Source organism: Oenanthe melanoleuca, chromosome Z (genome assembly GCF_029582105.1).
Source record: "Oenanthe melanoleuca isolate GR-GAL-2019-014 chromosome Z, OMel1.0, whole genome shotgun sequence".
In the NCBI taxonomy this organism is placed as follows: Eukaryota; Metazoa; Chordata; class Aves; order Passeriformes; family Muscicapidae; genus Oenanthe; species Oenanthe melanoleuca.
The window spans coordinates 22,204,451-22,220,962 of NC_079362.1; the positions used below are offsets into that span (position 1 = coordinate 22,204,451).

Sequence of the window (16,512 nt, forward strand, 5' to 3'; positions counted from 1 at the left end):
TAGTGTCTTATAGATTGTAGTACCAGTGTCTTATAGATTGTAGTACCATGCAAAGATGCAGAAACAACTTCAAACCAAGTACACTTTTTATCAAAAATGTAGCTGATGTGATCATCAGATAAGAGATACTTAGGATTACTGGATATCCCCTCTAATCCTTACATAGGTCTTGGAGTACACTTCCTTTTGTGGGTCAGAGTATGGCATGCTGCTCATATTGATTTTGTGTTTGTTGTTTTGAAGCCTTCAGGTAATGTAGGTTGTTTTTTTTTGTGAAGTTGATCCACTAAGAGATGCAAGCTTTTAATGCATCTATTTTTTTAAACAATCATGAGCTCTTCAGTATTTGAGTATTGGTGTAACTGACTTGGTCAAAGCATGGTCGTGGGTTCCCTGTGTGGGCCATTCACTTAAGAGTTGGCTCTATGAGCCTTGTATGTCCCTTCCAAATCAGAATATTCTATGATTCTGTGTAACTCTCTTCACAGGAAACTTTTTAGACTTGGTCTATGTCTTTTCCTCATTTGATTTCTTTAACAAAAGTGAACTAAACATAGGAAATTCTGACCTGACTAATTCTACAGAGAAAAAAGGAGGATTATCGTTAAGAATAATATACATTAAATGCATTTGAAGATTGTAAAGAAACAAAAAGCATTGGAAGTGACAACTTATTTTATCCCTTATCAGTTATTATTTTAATTTTACACCTATAAAACTTGTTTAATATTTTAGTCATTGCATATAGTTTGAAGTGATGCTTATTGAAGTGATGCTTATTGAAGTGTTCTTGTCCAGTTGCTGAATCGCTTTTAAAGCAGTAGATGCATTTTTCCACGTGGTGTAAACCTATCAGGAATGTCATTGTCCTGTCCTAACTTTTAGCTTAATAAATTAGATAACTGAGGGAAAAAAAGTCCTCAATTAATTAGCTAACTAGTTAATTCTAGTTTTAATTAGTGGCTGAAGTTTCAAAATTACATGGTAATTTAGAAATAAATTTCAAATAGTTTTCAGCAGTAAATATGTAGAATGAAAATGTAGAATACCACGTTCTGGTTATTGTGATTTACCAATTTTCAAGCTTTTATAGTTAATAAAAATATCAAAAACTTGGTGAAGTATCTGAAACTCTGTGAAATTTCCACTTCTTACACTATTCAAGGAAACATTCTTTTTAAAATAAAGTATTGGACTAATAAACCCATATTTCCTAAGTCACTGCCAGAACACCTAGCACCTTAGATGAAAAATGTGTTGAAAACTTTCTTGATGTTTAAATGGTATTTACTTGAACAGAAAAGCCAGTGTCTCACATTCTTGTTTTTATTCTTTTTTTCAAGGAAAAAATTTATACACAAATGACTATGTGGCAATTAAGCTGGTAAGTTAATATTTTTTAAAAGGATTTGGGATTTGAGAAACTAATTGGAATTTTCCTTTCAAATGTTAATTGTTTGATTTAATTTAAACCTTTAATAGTGTTGTATGTTTTCATTGAATTAGATAAAAGCAATTAGTGATAGATGTAATTGTTTGGCCATATTGAGTAAAACTAGTTTTTAATTGTTGTCACTGTTTCAAGGCTAATTCTATGTTTGCAAAGTCAGTGGTGGTTTAATGTGTGCTTCAAGGATGTGCTCAGCGGCAGTCATCTTAGTAGATTCCTTTGTTGTCCAACAAGTAGAGGAGCAACAAGTGTACTGTGAATCTTAACATCAGAGGTTAAGAGAGAAAGAGGTTAACAGAGAAACTCCTGAAGTTCTTGAGACTGCATGTGTTTTAATCTCCCACACTCCTGCCCCAAGTATTTACACATCAGCTTGGTATACATGTTTTATTTGCAATGCTGTGTTTACTTCTCTTGCAAGCATGATATTTTTGGATATTATGTTAATATGTCATTGTTTGGCTTTTTCTCAGTCATCAGAACTACTTTGGTAACACTGTAATTTGCTTCTGGATTTTTTTAACTTCTTGGTAAATGACTGTTTTCATAACCAAAGTCTTTCATTATGAAGTTCATAATGGGACTTCTAGAACTTCAGTTAATTTCTTTCTCTGCTGCTGCAGTAGCACAGAACTTTTTATGTAGCTTGTAGTATGGCTTCATAAAGTGAAAGTTAAACTGTGGGAACAGAAGTGCATGGCTTTAGATAAGAAATCTGAAAAACATTACAAACATGTAATAAATTCCGGAAAATACTGGTATTACTCTTCTTGCTTTGGAAGATACTTATTTTGGGAGTAGTAAAAGTTTTTCAAATATGCAAATTGTGGCTTGAGAGAACAACGCTGGATACAGTTTTTGAGGGTTTTGTGTGTTAAATCAGATTTAGACTTTTTTTTTTTTTTTTTGACATTTCTTGGACTTATTCTGTATGTCTGGTGAAAGTTGAAAATTGTCTGAGAATTCTAGTGAAATGTTGTCTACTACAAAGCACATATAGAAATACTTTGCAAGTTAGTGGGCATTTTTTAAGCACTAATTACTTGATGATGTGGAGCAAGAGAACTTTTTGTCTGATTGGTTTTGGTAAAAGCATTTTTATTACATATGCGACTTAGTAAGCTTGGCTACCATTTGAACCCATGTGCTGTCACAGATGATACTGTTCGTTGGCAACATTTACTTTTTTAGTTTCCAAATATCTCAATCTTCAAGCTGCTTGTTTCAGCTGAGTAAAAAGCTTGAAGTAACTCAGTTTGAAGTCATTAAAGAAAAAATATAGTTAAGTATATCTGAAATTTACTAATAGTGCAGAAAGAACTCTGAATATGTACTGGGCTTTTCCATTTGTCCTCTTACATTAGTGGCGTGAAAAGTTATAATGTCTTTGCAATGAAAAACAGATGAAAACCAATCCTGGAGCTTGCATCATCATAGTAAGATAAAAATATGTTTCTTAGCAGGTAGAACTAGTGGATTCTTTTAATATGGTTTTCCCTGTTTTTAATTTCAGTGTGTATTTCCAAACTAGAAGGGATTTGAGTCACAAGGTTCAGTCTACTAAAAGCATCTGCATCAAACTGTAGGATTTATTTGGATTTTGTATTTTTTTTCTGCTATTCTTCTATTTGAGACAGTGCCAGAACTTTTTTCGGACTGTTACAGATACAGTGGCATGTCATCCTTTTCCTTTTTAAATGCAAGCTTTTGTTTTCTCTGTCACTTTTACTTTTGTGCTTTCAGAGCAGTTGTTAGGCCTATGCTTAGCCCTTGTTTTGTTATTGTAAATGAGACACTCTTAACTTCCTCTCTGTTTTGCACCTGTTACAGTTCAAGTTTAGCCTTCCTGAATGGGGTTACTTGAATTAGGTTTATTTTGTAGTTTAAGCAGCTACCCTTGGCAGGTGGGGTTGTTGTAATCTCTTGTGCAGTATCCTAAAATTGTTTTTGCATTCCTCATGGTAGCATTTCACTGTTTACCTACTGTTGTCTTATGAGCAGCAAGACATCTCCTGTGCCAGATGTTCTGTGTATCAGTGGTAACCATATACTCTAGTGCAGGAGGACTGTGTGGGTTAGTCTCTGTGAATGGCTGTGTTTATACAGCAGCTTTCAGGACTGCTTCCAATGTTAAAAAGTAAATGTTTTTACAAGTGCTTTTTTGACTCAAACTGTTTGTTTTGAATTAATATTTCCTTTGTGGACAAAATCATATAAGCATATTCCTGTTATGGTGCTTAGGGCAGCTTCAGGACTTGTGTAAAAAAATAAACAATTTTTCTATGCGAGGTCTGAGGGTTGTACAATATATGCATGTTAAAGTATAATGTTTATATGTAAATGCATATTTATTTTGGTAAAACAGCTACAGTTCCAAAATCTGTCTTAGTTCATTATTGCCTGTTCTGGTTGGGAACATACTCCAGTTTCAGAGGTCAGAATAGACATTTCAAAGCACTATAATGAAACTCTTTTAAGAACTGGGCTTTTACCAGTTTAGTGCTGTGTAATGGTGTTTGTATGTTTCTGTTGGTCTTTTAGTATACAGACTGATTCCTTGTGATCAGGTGGGTCTTTAGCAATAGCTATTTGATGTGTTAAAGATCTATCTTTCCTGCTCACCTCTTCTTATTGTTAGATATACTACTTTTGTTACGTGATCCTGTACTTGACTTAAAATTCCTATTCACTATTCAGTTTTTCCTTCTTCATCATTATTTTTCCATTTCCCCTTTGACATATTTCTCCACTGCTCAAATGTACCTACTCTGTAGATGCCTAACCACTGCCGAAAGACTAGCTAAAGGAATTTCTGCTTGAGCATGTCATGACCCATTAGTAGGGGCCATGATATTCATTATAAATTATCATCAGGATTCAAAAAAGACACTGGACATGCTCTAGGGAGCTCTTTTTTTGTGTGAATACCTTGTGTCCAGCAACCAGCCCACTATTTATACTTAAAAGATGTTGGCTAACAAGCTCTTACATTTGAAGACTTCCACAAGTGCTGGGCAGCAAGCCTGTAATTTTTACAGTACACTTTAGTAAACTCTCAACTCCCTCAGTACACTACTCAAGGTGCTGGCTCACAAACCACATTTCCACAACTCCCCACTCCCACAATAAACTTCAATACAGTGTATAAAACAGAAAGTAAAAGCCTTGCTTTACCCAGACAGAGGGAAGGATAAGAGAAATAAAAGCAGAAAGGAAGAGAACAAAGAGTATCATCTGTCCTTAGGTCCTGCCTTGGTCTTACTGTGTGGCTGGTCCAGAGTTGGAATTGTGACACAGTGAAAGAGAAAGAGAGGAAAATGAGAGCATGAGTGCCCAGACTGCTTCATTTCATAGTTAACCTGGTACAGCCTCTTATATGAATGAGATTTTTTGTGCTGTTTTGTTGTTGGATGCATAGCAAGCCCTTGGAGCCCTCCTCCAGGTGGGGAAGTGAGCATATGTCTCCAGGTGGAGCAGGGAGGTGGCTCAGCACTGTGCTGCCCCACCTCAGTGAGACCCTCTCTTCCAATCACAGCTTTCCTGCCAGGACAGTCACAGTGTTTGAGACAAAACATGCTTAGGTTGTGTGTCCTCCACACCACCCAGTGGCTCAGACATCCCTTACTATTGGTTGGGCATATGGCTGTGGTGATCTCCATGTATTGGAGAGAGGGCTAGAAGAGCGAGGAAGCAGAAGACAGTACGCAGCTAATTATAGTTGCAGATAGGGTCTATGCTCATCATAAAAACCAGAAATCACACCAATATTACAATCCCCATTTGTGTCACTTTTCCCATCCCATGATTTAGAAACAAAAGAAATCTGATGTCCAAGGCGTGATTCATTGAATCAGTTCTTTGGTTGCAGTGTTTGGGATTGTTCAGAAATCTGGTCAGCAGCTTCCTTCATCTTTGCTCAGGACTCTTCAGTTGAAATTGTAGTATTATGGATGGTGACAAAGTGCTCCCCTTCTGTAAGGCTGAGCATCCATTGTAATGCTTATTCAATAATGTGTATGCTAGTGGTACATCCATCTCTTAGGGGTTGTCAAATTGAACGTTGTTAGGACACGGGAAAGGAATTCAGACACCACATTTCCATGTAGCGTGATATTCTGCTGTTAGGAATAAGATTTTTCATCTGAAGTCCTCCAAGGTAACCCCAAAGGGGCTGTATATTTTGTCATTCTTCAATTATAAGTGTCAGTAAGATTAAGGAAAATTATTTGTGGCTTTGTGGTAGGCTAATTCCTGCCATCAGGTACTACACTGAAAAATATGTGGAGTGTTGGTCCTATTAGAATTGTAGCAAGTACATCCATTCAAAGTTCTAATACCAAGTATGAACCCTGTTTCAGGGGAGGTCTTCAGGTCAAGTGTTAAAAGTGGTAAACATCACAGCAAGCAAACAGGCAACAGAAAGGATCTTGATTCCTTCCGAGAAGTAGGCATGGTAAGGCAAAACCCTTGGCTGTTGGGTCTCTATATTCTCTACAGATTCTTGTGTTAGCTCCCAAAGTTGGAGTCTTGCTACAGTAGTTCATGTTTAGCAGGATGAAGGTAAAAGGACACATTGCTGAAACATCTTGGGTTAGTAGTGCTAGGTACAATTATAAAACAACAGCAACATGCAGTCAAAATGCCTGATTTTAACATCAGTCATTGCTTTGTCAGAGTTCTTGTAGGAAAAGTAAAAGGGAAAATGCCTTGTCCTAAATCAATGATTGAAAAGAAGGTACTATCCCCTGGTGTGAGCACACTGAGTGCTCTTTTTCATGGGCACTGGTAGCTATCTGCAAATAGCTGCTGACAGGCTTCTTAAGTCACTGCTCCAAAAAATCTGCTAAAACTGATTGTCCTAGGTGGTACTTAAGTTTAATTTTATCTGTCTTTCCTTTTGTGAAAGATACAATTGATTCAGTTTCCTGTGGCCCGTTCCTGTACCACTGGAGCAGTAAAGTGACTGCCATTGTCTCACTGTGTGGAATTGAGCTTAGACACTGCTTTGAAACTGTGTCCTTTTGCCTGTGCCTGGACTAACAACTTCCACTTGGATATTTGAGGTGGGCATACATCTAGCATCTTCCTTCTCCTCATTTAACTTACCCTGCAATAGCTTTGATATTTTGGTTACCATATACAGCACTATTTTGTAGCAGTTTGCTGATCCTGTCCATCATCTCTGGTTCTAGTTTTAACTAATGGTCTAGAATCCAGATTCTACATCCTGCAGTTCCTCATTAAAGATTCTCTCATACACATACTGAAGCTGTGCCTGAAGCCTGCCAATATGACTATGCTTGACAGCAAACAGCCCCTCTGCCCTCAGCCTCTTTTCCTGATAGCTCTCAGCAGCAAGAAGCTGCCTCCTGAGGTTTGTTCTCCCTTTCCAAGAAATCTCTACCCTTTGACCAGCTGGCAGCCCACTGGATGAGGGACCAGGACTATAAGGGTCATTTACCTGTGTGAAAACCTCAGATTCTCAATATCCCTTGGGATCCTCTTCTGCAGCTTCTTTCTGCACTCCTGTCTTTCCTATAGCCACTTCTCTGACTTCAGTCTCTTCCTCAGCTGCCTTTGTCTCCTTGTTCAACACTCCTTGCCTTTTTCCTCATCCTCGTCCCTCACTACTTTTCATTCCTTTACTGGATGAGTCACTGTCTTTGTTTCTAAAAATCTAGCAGCCTAATCTTGCCTCTTAATTTCACATATTAGTTCCCTCTCTGAGCACTTGAGTAAGTCTTTGTACTCCCAAGGCCAGCTTCTCATCCCTGCTGTGGCACCCAACACATCTCTCAGTATTTTCTCCTGCTCTATAGCCTTGCAGAGCTCAAGGTGTAGTAATTGGGTAAAGTCTCTTTCTCTACTCAGCAAAGATTCCAATTCTGCTTTTTAATTTTACTCTCTATGCAAACATCTCTGTAAGTGGTCTGCTAAATCTTGCGGATGTTTTTATAAGGACTCAGCTAAGACTTTCAAATGGTTTTGCAAATGTTTTGCAACCAAATTTTGTAGCAATTTGTCTCTTGGTTTCTAAACTTTTTAGTAAAAAAAAAGTCTGTCTCATCTTGCTCTCTGTATGAACATTTTTGTAAAGAGTCAACCAAGTTTTATAGAAATGTCTCTCTCTTTTTGCTCTCTATCTAGACGTTTTAATAAGGAGTCATTAATATTTTTGTCCTTTTGTGTTTCCATCAGCATGACGCATAGTACTCCACATTTGAAGATGAATATAGGTCATACCTTCCCATAATGGTAAAGGGATCCATGCTTGACATTTCCTGAGCTGTCATGTCCTGTTCCTCCCTGTTTCTGATCCATCCTGTACCTGTCAGAGATGGAGATATCTGAGCCCATCCCAGCTAAAAATAGTTTAAGAGCTGTTTAGTCCCTCTCAGCCTCATGATTCCTGTTTGTGATGCGCTGGTAGGAGTGTGATATTTGCTGTAAATTCTTACAGGTCTAAGCAAAGCCACCACACTACACACTAGGGAGTTCTTGTGCTTTATTGCACAGTTGTTATAACTCTGGCAACCCTCACTATTAGACTCAAAAGATGTTGGCTAACAAGCCCTTCATTTTGTGCAGTAGGGGTAAAAAATATGGCAGCTGTGCTTTGCCCAGGCAAAGCAAGTGATGAGAGAAATTAAAGTGGAAAAGAGAGAGAACAAAGAAGTTCACCATCTGTAGATTTTTGCAGTTGGTTCTCCTGCGTGGATGATCCAGAGCTGGGATAGTGAAACAAAGAAAGGGAAAGGTACGGAAAAAGTGAATAAGGGGGACCAATATGCTTCCTTTTATAGTTTTAACCTGGTGCTGCCTCTTATGTAAACAAGACTTTTCATGCTGTTTTGTTTGCACATCCACAGGCAGCCCTTTGAGCCTTTCCCTGGGAAGGCAGTTGGGCCAGGAGCGGGAAGCTGTTTCAGAACAGTGCTATGCCATCTCCATGGGACCCTTTGCTTCAATCACACTTTTCCTGTTGTAACAGTCAGTCAGAATATTTGAGACAAAACATGCTTGTTCTTAGTCCTCTACAGAACTGCTTCTGGAAATGCATCAGTGTTTCTTTGGGTGACAGATAGAAAGTTACAAAGTAGTCATCACTGCCTTTTCAACTGTAATCTTTATTTCACTGATTCACTAGTCCACTCTAAGATTTGGAATGCTAAAATTATAAGTGAGAGGTGTGTGTGGAAATAAAGTTATGCTTTGTTTCAAGGTTGAAATGTTTTTTTTTCTCTCATTTTTTCTGTTTTTAAGGAATAACGGCGGTCTAGTGTCACAGCTTTTCAGAATCCCTCCAGGATATGTAGTAAATCCAAATCTAGTGCAAGTCTGTTTAATAGACTGATCTTTTCCTGTAACAAGAGCCTAACTCTTGAGGTGTTTTTTTCCTTTAAATGGCTTTTGTTTGCCATTGCTTACAAACGTGTAAAGCAGACACAAAACATAAAGTGAGATGAGTTCTCACTGAATTACTGAAACCATGAGAAGTAGGTAATAGCTGAATGTTTATGTTGTGCTTTGAGTTATTAGACTTCTTGAACATTTCAAACCTTACTGTTCAGGTTAACTGCCTTTTCAAAGCCCCTTTAACAGGAAGTAACTTGAAAATTGAATAGTATTTTATTCATTGTATTCCATGTGGGACAAAATAATTGTAAAAAGAATTCATAATGAACTTGAAACAGATTTCACATTTCAGGTGTCTCTTTTTGTTTTGTTTGAATGTATAAGCATGCCATAGAGGAAAAAGGGGGGTAAAAACCTCTGATAAACTAGGGAGTGTTTGTTTCTGGTTTCTGTCACTGAGGTAACTGGGGCTCAGTAAGCTTCACATTAGTTCTTTGATGGGAGCATGTTCCTCATTTAGAGAGAAGTGGTCTTTTGCAGGGAAAAGAATTTGTCTGTTTTAATAATGAAGCTTTGAAATAATTAGATGTGAATGTAAAAGTGGTGTAGGGAAGATTGTGTACAGGGCTTTGCAGATCCCAGAACAATTTTTTCAGGATGCTTCAGTGAAGACCTGGGCTTATTTAAGTAAAAAAACAAAAGGAAAAAAAAAAGGCAAACAAACAAAAAAAAAAAAAAAAAAAAAAAAAAGCTAGTTTCTTTTGGCAAGACTGGAAGTTGGCTTCAAGGCACTCTGGGGTTAACATGATGTTAGAACAATTATGTATCTTATGCTTATTTTTAGATGGTGAAATGTACCGAAACACTAGTGAAACCAAAGAACTGTGATGTACCATTTCTTTACTTATTACTAGATTTTCTTTTTAGATTTGTAGATACAGCAGTGTATTCTTCACTCTTATGTTATGATGAAAGATTACATTTTACATTCTTTTGTCTTGATTTATCTTTCTCTGTCCTTTCTCATTTATTGTAGCTAATGCAGTCTAATAAAACGTGACGCATACTAACAATATTGCATATTAACAATATGGGTGTGGGATGTGAGAAATAAAATAATTGTATGCAAAGAGGTTATTGTGCTTGCCCTTTTACAGTCTTTTGTTGAACAATATGACATGTTCCCTTTTCATGTTTGGAATGACAGGGAGGTATCTGAACCTTCTTACAAAAATAAGGCAGTTCCTAAAGGCTGTCATTCAGTGAATGAACTACAAGTACATATTGCCATATTTTTTTCACTTTTGCTGGAGGGGATAAAAGTGTTTAATTGTTTCTTTGCTTAGCTTCAGTCTTTGGCTCTGTGTAGTAGTTTAGTAGATGTGTTTGACTGTTTAAGAACTCTTTGCCTGTTTGTTTTTGACTGTTTGCCTTCTGGAGATTTATCAGGACTGTTTTCTGCTGATGGCTGGGACAAGCAGCATTCATGAAAAGGAGAGTGTGTGTATACCAGAAATTGGAAGCTATTTCTTTTACCTAGATTTTTTTTAATGTAGTCCTGTAAATTGAATACATACAAGCTGTTTTTCATTCTTTTAGTGGGACCATGTTACAACCATGAGGGGTTAAGTTGTTAATGTACCATCAGTTGAGACAGAACTGTATAATTTGAACAAAATTAAACTTCCTATAAGCCCATGTCTTTCGTTATTATAAGCAGCAGACATGCAGAGTTTTGTGGATTAAAATATTTTCTTCTTAGCTGGCAGAATCATAAGTTTCAACTAGGCATTATGTAGAGTGTGGTGTATTTTGTAACTAACAGACTTGTACACTACAAACAGACTAATTGCTAAATTTGTGTTGTTTCCTAAAACATTAGAGTATTTCAAATACTTCATAGTGTGTTTCCTCATACCTCTGAAAGCTGAGTACTAAAGGTTGATAGTTATACTGATTTGCTTTGATTCATGTTTATACTGAAGTGTTTTTTTAGGGAATATCTCTCTTCTGTACTTTACCGTAAATTTCATGTGTCTTTCTCATAAACTGTAACTAGGCCTTTTGTGGCCCAGTTAGTCTGGCTTAGTTAAGTTGTTTTTTAAATTATAAACCCTTTCTTATTTTAGAAAATTCTTGCTCACTTCTCACGTTTTTGCAAAGAATACGTTTGGTTATGCTGTTTGCTCTGGAGCGTAAAAAACAGAGTAAATCCTATTTGTTTTTTGCAGAAGCTGTTACGTAAGTCCTTTTTTACTTTTGGGCATCCACCTTTGGCATCCTGGCAGGATCAGATGCATTAGTGTACACTGTCAGGGACTTTAGCAGCAATTGGAAAAAACTAAGTCTCAGAGGCAGATGGGTTGAGGGAGAAGACTAAATTTCTCATTCTTGCACATTGGCTCATAGTTTTTATGCCCTGAATGTGACACTGAGAAACAACACAGATTTATAAACTTGTACGTTCTTAAGATGATGGCTTGAGGTAGAAGATGAGCGCTTTGCCCAAGCTTTTCCTGAAAATTGGTGTTCAGCAGTGTGAGTTTTGTTGCTGATAACTGTATTAACAGTTACTTACTATGTGCTGCAGTTCTGGTAGTAACAGAATTAATTTCCAAATTATCACTGATGTGTTGGAAGATCACAGAATCAATTAGGCTGGAATAAACCTCAGAGAACATTGAATATAACCTCTGACTGAAGACCACCATGTCAGCATGTCACTCAGTGCTGTGGCCAGGCTTTCCTTAAACACCTTCAGGGATGGTGCGTCTGCCACCTCACTGGGCAGTCTATTCCAATGTCTAAGCATCCCTTCTGTGAAGAAATTCCTCCTGACGTCCAACCTAAAACTCCCTGGTGGAGCTTAATCTTAAGATCATGTTGCATATCACGAGAAGCAAGTCATATCTTCTAAAAGATGCCATTGGAAATTACTTCAAGAATCTGGTGCTGAAGAACCTTTTCTTTACCTAGGGAGATAATCAAGAAGTTTGAGTTTCTATTTAGGCTGTGTGTGTTTTCCTCTGCTTAATCTCATGTCACTTCATTTCATTCTACAAGACCCTGACACATCAACATATTAAACACAGAAATAAAATTTCATTAATATGCATAAACTACAAACTTATTCTGGGGCTTTTTTTTGCTTGTTTTGGATTTATAGTTTGGAATGGATATACTTGATTTCTGCTAAGCAATTACTATTTGGTGGAAGGATTTAGTATTTTTTGTGAAGATCCTAGGATGAGACTTTATTCTTATAAAGATCTGTGGAGTATTAGGTAATTGGAGGCTTTTTTCGATCTGTTAAGCTGCCACTTCCTGAGAAATGCGGGACATACCATCCGTGTGCTTTGGAGAAACATATTTTTTAGCTGTTCCATCATGTGTCTGTTACTTGGTTTGCATGTTGAACTCTGGTCCAGTGGAGCAATACAAGATGTAAATATCCCTATATGCACTGGTCTCACCTGAGAGTGGTTTAGTTTTCTCTGTTTCTTAATTGACAGACATTTCAGAAGAAACATTCAAACTTTCTGTGTGGCTTGGACACAGTAGGGTTAGTTTTGCTGTAGTAGGTTAGTGAATTAGCTTCTAGGCTTTGTTTTAAATGTTGTTTTTGTTTTTAAATCAGGAGCCAATGAAGTCGAGAGCACCACAGCTACATTTGGAATACAGATTCTACAAGCAGCTAGGATCTGGAGGTAAAAAGCAGTGTAATGCATTTTACTGTGATGTATTCCAGGGTTAATTTTTGGCTGAAGTTTTCTGGTTTAGAGGTATAAATCTGTTTAATGAAGTGTTCCTAACTACTTAAAGCAGAAAAAAGCCCCAGGAGTTAGTGGATTAATGTATAAATTCCAGTATTCTGACATTTTTTTTCTACTCTGTTAAGTGTATCTATGAAGTCCTGGCTATTTAATAAATCCTACCTATTACAGCATTTGTCTCCATACAGGTATACCTTAAACTAAGTAATCTTAAACTATTCCCAGTACAACTCTTTGCAAAAGTACTGTACATCTCCAAACTGCTAATGTGCTAATCACATATTTTGAATTAAAGTTGATGTGATATTTAAATAGCTTCATATTCAGTTTTACTTTATTTCTCTTTTATTAATACACTGTATATTGCTTCTTACTAGTTTTAAACCTCTTAAATACCTCTAGGAGAAGTGTGATGAATTTTAGTGCAGTTAAATACTTGAATTTCTCACTTCAGTTCCATTGGTGCTTTTATACCCAGAAGTGCTCTTATAGTGGTCACCTGATTGATCCAATTGCCACCTTTTGTTTTGATATGTGAGCGATACCTAAAACTTCTCACATATTCTTGTGCCTTTCACAAAATTGCATTAGTCATTTAGGAGGATGTTTCTTACCCTAGTAAAGTGAGTACAAATATTCTCTAAATCAGCTATAACTTAGGAAAAAGAAGTCTTTTGACATATTTTCCTTGAAATTATTTCTAGAGTAGGCCATAAAATTAACTATTTTTTCAATTTCTTTACTAATGTAGAAGTTTATTTTATGAATGGATTACTAACAGTGGTTTTCTACATGTGTGTTCAGGGGCTTTTCAGCAAAGGTAGTTTGGAATTTGTAACAGTGATTTTTAGTTGTGCTTAAACTAGAATAAAATCCTACTTAGTATGAAATGTTGTTTCCAGAATGAAATACACAATAAGCATGTCCATACCACTTAGATTTTGTTACCTTGAATATGTGTGTGTTATGATGAATTTTAATACTTTTTAATTACTATTTTCACCTTTTTCCTTAAAATTTGGGATGGTATGCTCTTTGCGTCACTGACTGGATAGAAAGTGATACTGTTTTGCAGGTAGCTTTCAAAATTTCATGCTACTCTTTTAAAGACTATATCTGGTGAAACAAAGTTTCTAATCTGTTCAATTAATATAGGCTTTTTTGCTGCTGTACTATGATTGCTTTGCAACTAGGAATTTTTAGCGATTTCTTTTGGCAAAACACAACATTGTCAATTTCTCTTCCTAGATGGAAAATAAAGCTGCAGATAGGTAGTTAAAGTTCTGAATCTATAAACTTACTCTTCAGAGAAAGTAATCAGAGTATGGTGTATGGGTGTTGTTTTGTAAGTAGTTATAAATTGTCAGCATACCGTACACTAGCATTGTGAAATAGCTGATGAGTAGAAAGCTGAGATCTGAGTGTTTAACTAATGGGGCTGGCAACCCACAAGTCAGGTACATTACTTATCTGTGAGTATAGAGGTGTAACTATCTAAAATTCCAAAGGAGCTATGTAGTGGAGATAGGAATAAAGCTGCAATTTCTAGTTAAGACTTTAGAAATTAGGCAGTGCTTCTCAGAGGTAGGAGCCCTTACAGGAGTATGTCTTAGTGTGTGTAACTATGTTTATCTTTTTATTTTCTGAGTAAGGCTGGGAACTGTGTTTAGTGTTAGAACATAGTCAAATCATTATGCTTTGCTTCAGGTATCATTCAATCTTCTTAACCATATTTGCTGGTAGCAACAACTTTTTCTCTGATGCCTTGTTAAGTACTGAAAGGGAGAGTTGCCTCTCTGATTCTTTGCATGAAGATGAGGTGACATTTAGGGTGAAAATGCAAAGATAGGGCTGGAGACTTACTAAGCATCATCAATATTTATGAAGAACTTTGTTATAGACCTCCTTTGTTTTTGCAATAACCTGCTTTTATTCTAAAGTGAAAGCCTCTCCCAGCACAGAACATTGAAAGCTTCTTTGTGTGAGTCTTTCTCAGGAACTTTACTTGAGGCTTATTTTAATGGGTTTTGTGGCAAAGGCTCATTATGAAGAAAGTAATTTTATTGTTCCTATCTACATAGAAGTTAAAAAAAGATTCCTGATTCCTTATCTTCTGGCAGAAATCTCTTTCTCTGTATTTTTAGGAGTTGGGCCCTCAAGCTGGGGAAGTTACATGCTTATGATTTTCAGAAAACAAGTTGCAGTATTATGTAGTTTCTCTTCTCATGTAATCTGTGATAATTGGTTTTAGTTTACTGTTATTTTATGACATGCATGTTTACTCTTAAGCACAGATTTAAGTAATTTTGTCTCAGGAACAGTTGAAAATAGTATTGGAAAGTTGATCCACCAATCAATTCAGGAAGCAAGTATGTAAACCTCCTATGTAAAACAGGAGATAGTAAAAAAAAACTTACACAAGATCTATGCATATAGACAGTATTGCTGTATGGGCAGTGGTGGTGCTTTGATCAGAGGGAGAATAGATTGAAGGAAGTGATCTTCAATATGCAAGTTACAGAAGAGCCTGTCTTGGGAGATAAAAAAATAATTGCCATTGCTGGAAGAAATTTGAAATATAGTAATTGTGAAGATAGAAGGTTTCTCTGATACACAATTACGCACCATACTAGGAGTTTCAGTTGTCTGAAGTTCTCCATCTTTTAAGCTTCTAAAAATCCACATTTGCAGGCTTTCTTATGATGAAGTAGTCTTTTCCATAGTTGTTTTTGTTTATTCACACAAACTCATAGTAATTTGGATGATAGCTTTATAACTGTGTGGACTGCGTATTTTGCATTTAATTGTACTAAATTGCATTTCCCCTTGTTCTTCTCACATTCATGTGTATGCATGTATATTAATAGCAAGTGACTACTAAACTATGTTTCAGAAGCAATTGATGAAAAGGTGATTTTACTCCCAGTACTCCTTCCCAGTCTTGTAAGCAGAGCCATTATTTTGTATAAAAATCCCAAATTGATTTTCCCAAATAGGAACTACAAATGCGACAATTTATGCTATGAATTGACTTGCACTTAGTGTGAAATAACCTGAAGCTTAAGGGATAAAATTCCTGTAGGCCCTGTGCAATCCCGCTTGACTTGGAGGTGGCAGAAGAAGGAGGGAGAAGCATTAATGTGTTAATGAATACTTATAGAAGAAAATTAGGTTATTTTCTGGCAATATTGTCTTGAAAGCAAGTAAAACAAATATTACTGTGATTATAGATTATTTTACTTTCAAACCCTTTTTAACAGAGCATCTTTGTACTTTCTCTAATCTTGTAGTCATCCTTGATGAAAGGAGTAGCATTTTGAAATTGTATGTTTTCTTGGTATTTCCTTATCTGCAGCCAGTGTTTGTCTACAAAATCTGCTTATTTTTTTATAATATCTGTTTTTCCTGCTTTTTAAATGACCTTGTAGCTTGGGGTTTTTTTTAATATATATTTGTATTATTAATCTCTGTGCTAAGTCATGCAAAATGTTTTGTGTCTTGAATGCCATACAGATGGAAGGCATTCTTGACTGAAAAAAAAATCAGAGGGTTCTTTTATAGATCTGCTCACTGAGAGAGCAAGGAGAAAATAGGCATGAAATATGATAGATGTGTGGTTTTTATACATGAGACTTTGGAGCTGAGAGTATTAATTCTTTGTATTTGACAAGAAGTGTTTTTTCTTCCATGAATAAGAATTAACATTTCAAAACTGTATTCCTTTGGAGAGGATCTGCTAATAAAGAAGGCTTAAATGTAACTTTACTCTTAAATAGGCTTTTTGACATGCCTTTGAATGTGCAGTAACATGTAGGTGTTTGTCAGGAAAAAATGTGAAGAATCCCTCTTAAAGAGGAAATACTTTCAGTGCTTTTGGGCTTTTTGAAATGTTTTTAGTTTTTTACGGAAATGAACCTCAAACTTATTAAACAC

The 16,512-nt window shown here is 36.3% G+C and overlaps 1 protein-coding gene across 10 annotated transcripts in view; it reads left to right on the top strand.

Annotated features, from left to right (window-relative positions):
• CSNK1G3 (casein kinase 1 gamma 3) overlaps positions 1 to 16,512 on the top strand; it is a 72,256-nt gene that overhangs the window by 18,859 nt on the left and 36,885 nt on the right. For 7 of the 10 annotated variants that reach the window (XM_056513959.1, XM_056513961.1, XM_056513963.1 and 4 more), the window contains 2 exons: positions 1,344 to 1,384; positions 12,444 to 12,513. In XM_056513959.1, the coding sequence (XP_056369934.1) occupies positions 1,344 to 1,384; positions 12,444 to 12,513 (111 nt within the window). The remainder of the gene's footprint in view (positions 1 to 1,343; positions 1,385 to 12,443; positions 12,514 to 16,512) is intronic. The other 3 variants (XM_056513966.1, XM_056513967.1, XM_056513968.1) reach the window with 1 other exon arrangement.